The sequence below is a fragment of the Lampris incognitus genome, chromosome 2 (genome assembly GCF_029633865.1).
Source record: "Lampris incognitus isolate fLamInc1 chromosome 2, fLamInc1.hap2, whole genome shotgun sequence".
NCBI lineage: Eukaryota > Metazoa > Chordata > Actinopteri > Lampriformes > Lampridae > Lampris > Lampris incognitus.
This window is the reverse complement of record NC_079212.1, coordinates 16,579,997-16,589,628: the sequence shown is the minus strand read 5'-3', so window position 1 is coordinate 16,589,628 and position 9,632 is coordinate 16,579,997. Positions and strand designations below refer to the sequence as shown.

The 9,632-nt window shown below is 46.2% G+C and overlaps 1 protein-coding gene across 1 annotated transcript; it reads right to left on the bottom strand.

The window, feature by feature from the left end:
- Positions 1-1,071: 1,071 nt before the first annotated feature.
- On the bottom strand, positions 1,072-7,569 carry tnnc1a (troponin C type 1a (slow)). The gene is made up of 6 exons (XM_056273047.1): positions 7,446-7,569; positions 5,682-5,712; positions 4,009-4,155; positions 3,243-3,357; positions 1,581-1,717; positions 1,072-1,310 (listed from the first exon to the last, which is right to left on the bottom strand). Exons 1-6 carry the CDS (start codon positions 7,467-7,469, stop codon positions 1,279-1,281), a joined length of 486 nt encoding a protein of 161 aa, XP_056129022.1. The 5' UTR covers positions 7,470-7,569; the 3' UTR covers positions 1,072-1,278.
- Positions 7,570-9,632: the final 2,063 nt, after the last annotated feature.

The window sequence follows — 9,632 nt, the reverse complement described above, 5'->3', positions numbered from 1 at the left end:
TTCATTGTGTAACTAGATACGGGCTCAACACCATACGAATGTCCTCGCACACTTTAGCCACATGCCAGAGACAAGAGCCACCACAGTTGCACAGAGTGAGTGTGGAAATGTAGTTGACAAGGGTGTCAGAGTAGCCAAACATCTTGTTCTGGTGCAATTAACATAGTTTCTTTTTTTGCACCCTCCTTCCCCGTGTATTTATTGTCATGTAGGCAAACAGGGATGTCAAAGAACCGAGAGGTGAGCTTTTGACCACAGTGAACCATCAAGTTCAAACCTCCAAACCTCAAACCTCCAACTGGGGGGAAATGTGGTTTGTAGACATCAAATGGTGTTGTTTTCCACAGCCTTCGCCATGGCACCTTAAACTACAGGAGCTCTACTGTGGAGCTGCTCACACTGCACCGATGCTGCAAATCTCAGGCGTACAATTTCATTGGAGGCCATAAGCAAATGAGAAGCAAATGAGCCAGGTGCACAATAGCGTCTATGCAACGCCAACAAGACTAAAACTAGATGGAAGAGTTGCAATAGCACTCATTTTGTTAAGAATTGCAACTTTATTGTCAACGAATATTCCTGGGAAAAATCGAAGTCACAAATTTCAAACAGAATGAAAAAAAAAACAAAAAAAAAATCACTGCTTTGGTGAATGCTGTATGTGAATATATTGTATAGTCTAACCAGGCATGTGGTTCAGAAATCCTTAATATGCTGCTCGGGGAATAAGGAGAGAATACAAAGTCCTGAGGGTGTCCTAAACATACACAAATGTGGAAAATGTGTACATCACGCTGGACGCAATGCAGCCCATCGACCCTAAATGTATGCCTAGATTACCAGAGCTCGTTTTGAAGTATGCCGACTCATGGATACGCTCCACTATATGCACAAATATGTATTATGCCCATCTTAACAATGCCAGCGTCTTAACACGTCGATTTGTAAAGATAACGCGCACTGTGATACGAAAACAACGTTGCAAAATAGCCAAGCCGTTAAAGTATGCGACTTGCACAGAAAATATAAGTAACTTGGGTACATTTACAAAAAAATTCAGTAAACATGGGCTCCATAATTAGTTACAAACTGTATTTACAACATTGCAAGAGATGGTAGAAAAATACATAAACATTCAGAAAGAGTATTTGAACTAAAATCTTGCAAAGTCGTTCCAAAGTTTCGTCAGTCCAGTTCTCCATAGGTGGCGGCGGAGACAAAATGAAATACAAAAATAACGCTCTGGGTTCAGGGACATCCGTCTCTCCTTGTTCGGGATTACTCCACTCCTTTCATAAACTCCAAGAACTCTGCAATCCAACAAAGAAGGATTTTAGTCAACAATTACCGAGTCCTCGGCAAATTTCACTGGAACAGTGAGACTCCGGAGTCAAATGAATACCTCACGTCGGGTGCACTTCTGAACAATGCATGCAAAGAAGCGTTTAATCTCGGCGTGAACGATATACGTATATAAAAGGAATGAGCAGTAGAGCACAAAATGTTATGCAGAGCCACTCGTTTCTCACCTCCGTCATAAAGGCATGCCCTTGGAGAATAACACAGTGTAAAATTCTCACCGTCATAGTCAATTTTGCCATCGTTATTCTTGTCGCCATCCTTCATGAGCTCCTCAATGTCATCCTCGGTAATTGCTTCTCCTGTGGACTCCAGCATCACCTTCAGCTCCTCCAGGTCGATGTAGCCATCCGCATTCCTGGGAAATCAAAGGAGTGAGATGTGAAAGTGTACCTGATGGTAAACCTTTACCTGTGCACACCCGGGGTATCCTTTAAATGGGTGGGAAGGATTTGGTGGGATTACTAAAGAGGGATGAAGGGGTGTTTGTGTGTGTGTGTGTGTGTGTGTGTGTGTGTGTGTGTGTGTGTGTGTGTGTTTATGTGTGTTTGAGTGTGAGCGTGTTTGGTTGTGTGTGTTTGTATGGGTGTAGAGACATCTTATGACTGAACCTATCCTGTGAAGTTTTTTGAGTAAATCATTATATCCGGTTTCCTGTCTTTGATGGTCTGACAAGGGGTCAAGGTTACAGCACATGAACAGGGTTTTAAAAATGCACATTGCTTGTCCAAAACATTCACCGCACTGTATAGTCATCATTGCCATACACTGTACAGTTATCCCCCAGTACCGGTGTGGGAAGATGGTGGCGCTAATTGACATTTGTGGCAGCCTCACCCAGTACCGTCCATGCAGTGTCTTTGTCCACGTCTAAGTTTGTCTTCGTTTGATGGCTGGGAGAGCTGGCGCTGGATCAGCTGGGAGAGGTTGGTCTGCTTAGTCCTATGGGCCCAGGGACCACGGCCCTGCCTGAAGCTGTGCCCGAAGAGGTAACACTGTGGGCGGTCTGACAGGATGCGGAAGCAGGGCAGGCTAAGCTAACTGCTAGCCCATGCAGACCGGCAGTTCCAATAACACCAAGGGCGGTCTGGCGGTGGTCTCACCTAGCCTCGACTATGTTTTTAGTGTCATGGTGTGGAGTGCGGGGAGGTGTGTCGATGATGTCTGGCTGGGAGAGCTAGCGTTGGATCGGCTGAGGGAGCTTGGTCTGCTGCATCCTGTGGGCCCAAGGACTACAGCCCTGACCGGAGCTGCGCCCGAAGAGGAAACACCGAGGGCGGTCTGACAGGACATGGAAGCGGGGCAGGCTAAGCTAACCGCTAGCCTATGCAGACCGGCAGTTCTGACAGTCATCCTGGCTGGCGTTCGTTCTCCTGGACAGTGATTTTTTTTTTTAGTTTAGATATATATGTGTGAGTTTGGATATATGTGTTCTTGTAGTACTTGTAGTTCTTGGATGTGTTTTTGTCTTTGTGTTGCACTGCTGTGGGCTGGGGGAAACGATGTTTTGTGTAATTTCATGTGCACAAGCGCATGAAATGAAATGACAAAGTGTTTCTGATTCTGACTGACATACACTGTACAGTCATCACTGACATACTCTGTATAGTTATCATTGACATGCACCGTAGTTATCTGGCATCTTGACCATCCACATAACAGTGGTTAGTGGACACTGATGGCTGCAACCACACTGTGTAGAGGAAGTTGATTACAAGTTCTTGTACTCAACACACTAATTTAAATGTCATGATAATGTCAGATGTAGAGTTGTGCAAGCCGTAGTGCTCTCTCATTGTGTTGCTGTTTACAGTTGAGTGACCCCCTCATTAAGTTTCTTTCCAAGTGTAAGGGTGAGGTTTGAATGCAGACGCTAAACTCACTTGTCGAACATGCGGAACAGCTCTGCCAGTTCTTCTTCAGTCTTCCCCTTGCTGTCGTCTTTCATGCACCTCACCATCATTACCAGGAATTCGTCGAAGTCCACCGTGCCGCTTCCTGCACACGCATGATATTGTTATATACACTAGAGTACCAGAAACATTTACATGTGCTTGCTTATAGATGAATTTGAAATTAGACAGCTAGCACATGTGTGTTATTGCCATTGTTTTACTTCCTCATCTCTTGTTTTGATCTTTGGAGATCATGTCAATAAAGTTTTTTATTTTTAGCTTGCTTGGCCATATCTGCTTGTTAGCCACAACAATTTTGCATGTTCTCTGAACTTGCAGCTATTCGTGGCTTATCCTTGGCATTTTACTTCTGCGGTAAAGTCCTACTCAACAGTCACTATTAAAATGAACACAGAAGCATTCCTGGTTTGGATATTCATGGATCACCATATGGTTTACATGATCAAAAAGGACATTTGTTTTGCATGTAAATCTTCAGGGTTGTAGCTTTAGAACAGAAACAAGGGGGTAAAAGTTGTTTTTGTTTTGTTTTTTAAATAGAAATAAGGTGGGGATTCTAATTCCTGCAGAGGGATTGCAGCATTAAAGGTGGCGTATGATCCCACATATTCTTCACCGCCTTGCCAACACTTTCTTTCAGCCCACACTCTTTCCCCCCAGGAGAGGTACTTTGTAGTTTAGGCTTTTGTGTTTCAGAGCAGAGCAGTTTGCTAGCGTTTGTGCTTTTAGTTACCATCTTCATCCACTTCGTCTATCATCTCCTGGAGCTCCTCTGGGGTTGGGTTCTGGCCCAGCATCCTCATCACCTTGCCCAGCTCCTTGGTGCTGATGCAGCCGTCCTCTGCATCTTGCACAAAGATGTCAAACGCAGCCCGAAATTCTACAAAAATACAGCACACACACACACACACACACACACACACACACACACACACACACACACACACACACACACACATACACATACATATATATGAATATTTATGTAATTTTTACCAGAATATATGTTCTTGCTTCACCAAGCACAATCTACAACAGAAGTTTAAATTAAATTGGTTTAAAGGATACAAAGGAGTTGAATCAAGTGCAACTGGACTGGTATATTATATTATATATTATATATATATATATATATATATATATATATATATATATATATATATATATATATATATATATATATATATAATATACCAGTCCAGTTGCACTTGATTCAACTCCTTTGGATTCTTCCCAATTGTACTTGGCCAATTACCCCACTCTTCTGAGCCATCCCGATCGCCGCTCCATCCCCTCTGCCGATCCGGGGAGGGCTGCAGACTACTACTTGTCTCCTGCGATACATGTGGAGTCGCCAGCCACTTCTTTTAACCTGACAGTGAGGAGTTTCACCAGGGGGACGTAGCATGGGAAGATCACGCTATTCCCCCCAGTTCCCCCTCCTCCCTGAACAAGCACCCCGATCAACCAGGGGAGGCGCTAGTGCAGCGACCAGGACACATACCCACATCCTGCTTCCCACCCACAGACACGGCCAATTGTGTCTGTAGGGACGTCCGACCAAGCAGGTCCCAGATAGCATCCGGATGTGAGCCACTTCAGGCAATGATGCGGCATTGATGGCCTTCTTCCGGCCCTGACAAAATGCTTGTGAGCCTGAAGTGGCCCACATGTAGAATAGCAAATATGGCCCAAATATGCCAAATCAAATGTGGGCCTTTTTTGGCAAAGATGCGGTGCTCTCGGCAACATGTAATCTGGATGTGACCCTGAAGTGGCCCGTGTGGTAAATGGTGAATATGGCCCAAATATCACAGAACAAATATGGCCCACCTTCGGCAAATATGTGGTACATGCGGCATTGCTATGGCTTGGTTCTGGCCCAGATCTGGCAAACAGGAGCGGACCGCCCAAGCACCATCATTCCACACGGTATGTGCGCCAGATGAAAGAAAGATGAAAGTCAGGTATGGGACAGGTCCGGGCCACAGCGATTTTGCTATCTGGGGAGGTAACACGGGGATTCGAACCAGTATTCCCCGTGTTGGTAGGCAACGGAATAGACCACCACACTACCCGGACGCCCATATCAAATTGGTTTAAAGGAAGTTTCACAACAGTTGCAACATTTTTAAACTTAAAATGTTTTGGTGGACCCTGTGATGGCCTGGCGGCCTGTCCAGGGTGGTTTCCCTGCCTGCCGCCCAGTGACTGCTGGGATAGGCTCCAGCACCCCGTGACCCCAACTGGGATAAGCGGCTTGGCTAATGGATGGATGGATGTTCTGGTGATTCATGTGTCAGCAATGTGTTGAGCCTACAAATACAGAAAATACTGACATGCCTGTACACTCTAAGGGACTCTCTGAAAAGTTTTTATTTAAGAACTATTTGTATTTTTACGCACCATTTTTCTGTTCGTCTGTCAGCTGCTCAACCTGCAAGAGAGGAAAAGGTTCCTGTTACCTCATGGTCGAGCTAGCCAATGGTAAGCAATGTATATAGATAGCGCCAGTATTTCTTCAATATAACCTAATCAAGCCGGCGGCAAATACGATGGATCGTAAAAGTAAACGAAAGTTTACCGCCTGACAAACCGTTCCAGTCACGGAAATATGACAGCGGTGGAGGTTTTATGGTTTACAGTATATAGAGCAGGTCGCCTCACATCTGGATTAACTCAGGCCGTTTCTGACATGTTTAACATCTGAGAGCACTAAAGTAATATCTCGGTGCCTACGCTCACTAGGCCGCCCCTGACAAAACACACACAAAACCTATATATCATTTGTAAAGCCTGGCCCACTGAGTGGAGGAGTTAAAAATAAACAGACAGCAGGATCAGGAACCGAAGATAAAGGACATAATTCACAGTGTTCTAAATTAGCATAGCTGCGGCTCTGGCTCAACAATGGAAAAGTAATCCTGGAAAAGCTACCGCGAATGAGAGAGGGAGACAGCTGTTTATGTAAGAGTTATTGTCTGTCGTCCACTATGAATTAAACACATGCACACGCTCCTCTGGCCATGATACACGGAAAAGAGGGTGACGCCGGCCCAGGCGCTGCCACACATATCACCACGCACGTTGATTCCTGTGTTGTTGTTGTTTTTCTGTTTCTCGGCTGTACCGGTTAGTCGAGATTACAGTACGCAGGGCAGTCAGTCCACTAGCCAGATAGATAGATAGATAGATAGATAGATAGATAGATCGATCGATAACTACTGCTCTCTGATAATGCTGGAATCCAGCCTTGTGTTTGTGTGTGTGTGTGTGTGTGTGTGTGTGTGTAAGGGGGGGGGGTTATCTCGACGTGAAAGCCCACTGAGGCTCCACAGAAACACAAATGCAGGGGCGTCTGAGCAACAGGCCAAAATTAGCCATGTGAAGTGGGACTGTTCCATTTGTAGTCATGAATGAACCCCAGCAGAATACAGGCAAGGAACCTGTCCTGCCAGTGACCCCACCCTCTCTCTCTCTCTCTCTCTCTCTCTCTCTCTCTCTCTCTCTCTCTCTCTCTCTCTCTCTCTCTCTCTCTCTCTCTCTCTCTCTCTCTCTCTCTCTCTCTCTCTCTCTCTCTCTCTCTCTCTCTCTCTCTCTCTCTCTCTCTCTCTCTCTCTCCCCCACCTCCCCCTGAGTGGTCCCTATATCAAGCCTGATAAGACTGAAGCAGAAGACCATCTAGAGACCTATATGGTGGTGCTAAGGCACCTTTGACATCAACTGGTGTGGGAGACAGCATGCCATGCCAGGCACATCGGCAGGAATTTTTCCAGTCCAACATGTAACTGGTCTGAATGACCACCACCACCACCAACAACAACAACAACAACAACAACAACAGAAATGGGTACATTTTAGATATAGTCATCCTTGAAAGAGTGAATTTTCTCTAGAACATTCTGTATAATGAGAGGGACTCCATGTTCCCTCGTATTGGTATCCGCATTATAAAGTTACTGTTAAAGTCCCGGGTAACTAAATCATACCAGCATCTTCCTTGGAAAGATAAAGTTGTTTTTTTATCATAACTTTCACATCACATCTGATGAACGGTCTCTCTGCAAACATCCAGCCAGCGAAACTAGCTCAACTTAGTGTTTTAACTGTCTGTTCAAGTAAATCAAAGACGTTCTGTTTTTCGGCCGTGTGAGTTGTGAAAGTTCTTACCGCTGCCTTGTAGATATCATTCATGATGGAGGCTTGGCTGCTGCCCGTCTGGGGGTGTCCTGCAACAGAGGAGGGAGGTTGTGTGCAGCTCAGAGCAGGGCACTAGTCTCATCCTTGGAAGGCTTTATAGCTGGAGCCTGGCGCTGTCTGGTCCCTCCCAACCTCGGCCAGCCCCGTTTGTTTGTGCCTCTGTGTGTGTGTGTGTGTGTGTGTGTGTGTGTGTGTGTGTGTGTGTGTGTGTGTGGGTGGGTGGGTGGGTGGGTGGGTGGGTGGGTAGGTGTGTGTGTGTGTGTGTGTGTGGGTGTGTGTGTGTGTGTGTGTGGGTGGGTGGGTGGGTGGGTGGGTAGGTGTGTGTGTGTGTGTGTGTGTGGGTGTGTGTGTGTGGGTGGGTGGGTGTGTGTGTCATTTGGCGAATCTGTCACAATCACCAGGCTCAGATAAAAATGTGGCCGCTCTGAGGGGGCACACTTTGGAATGGAATGAAATGAGGGGGGCACGCGTGGCGGACCCTAATCTCCAGGGAGGGGGGCTATAGAGACACTCAACATTCCTTTAGACCCGGGCCAGAGGAGCTGTGGGCCGGGCCTGGGGTAGAGGCTGTAAGGGGACGGGGGCCAGAACACAGGCCAGAGACCAGCTCTTCAAAAGTGTGTGTGTGCATGGGGGGGAGGGGGGTTGGGGTCGGGGAGTTATTGTCGTTCAGAGCAGAAAAGGGTAAAGCCTACCCGTGTATGTGCACGCATGCATGTTCGTGTGTGTGTGTGTGTGTGTGTGTGTGTGTGTGTGTGTGTGTGTGTGTGTGTGTGTCTATAAATGAGTGTGCGTGTGTGTGTGTTGTGTTTAGTTTTTAAGTGAGGTAAAAAGTTATTTGAGTTTGTTTTGTTTATTTTGATTGCGTTACTAACTCGCCTTGCAAAGTGATGTGGTTTTCTTTCCCCTTGTCTCGCGCCCGCCCCGCCCGCCCGCCCTGCGGTACCAGGAAGTGTCATGTTGATATCTGAAACAAACAAACAAACAAACAAACAAACAAACAAACAAACAAACAAACAGACGCGTGTTTTTGCCAGCAGAGGGCGCTGTTTACTGCGGAGTAACTGAACGAAGTTGTTGCGCAAGACTGTCGTCAGATATTCAATTTATCAACAGTAGTCTTAGGTGAGAAATCTGGGTCAAACGAACCGAACACTCGGGGAAATACAAATTGAATCAAATGAAGGCGCCAACATTTGACATTTTTATCTCATTCAGAAAAGGCCTTAAAGTGATTTGACTGTGATTCACATACGTCAAAGATGTGTATTCACACACACACAAAAAAATTAACACTCACATAAATATACAAACATACAAAAACACGCTTATACACACACACACACACACACACACACACACACACACACACACACACACACACACTGAGCTGTGGTAGGCGCCTTAAAGTGACGGGTGATCATGCTGGGTTTTTAATGGGATGCTAATGGGAACTGGCACAGCTTACAAGCATCACACAGCAGCTCAGAGAGAGAGAGCGAGCGAGAGAGAGAGAGAGCTCTGAACAACACACTGCTAACATGTCCAGCTCTGTGGAGACACAGACAGAGGCATCTCACAAAGACATCCCCCTCACAGAGTGAAACCCTGGCCCATCACTCACATTGCAGGGCTGCTGTCACACACAGCGCCACGGACCACACAACAGGAGGCATTGACAGGTTTAGTCTCCATTAAAGAAGAGGAGGACACAGAGAGAGAGAGAGAGAGAGAGAGAGAGAGAGAGAGAGAGAGAGAGAGAGAGACAGAGACAGAGAGAGACAGAGAGAGACAGAGAGAGACAGAGAGAGACATAGGGGAGTGAGGGTACAAAGCGAAGTGGATTCATGCTGGATGTCCTTGTGAGTGTCATCTCAGTCATTCGTCAAATTTCATCATCAAAAAACACATAATTTTGGCCATCCTGCTGCCATGACTTCCTGTGCATCATCCCCTGTTGACTTTCCGTGCGCGCTGCACTACGTATATGCAGAGAGCTGCGGGGGTTTCAAAACAGAAATTAATTGCGGCGGCTCCATTAGTTTCAAACCCGATACAATTGAGTTTACGTGTGAACTATCAGCCAGACATACTCATTTAGACTGCTGAGTGCTTTTGAGTAGCGAGAGCAATGACTAGATCTGCAGGGGGCACTAG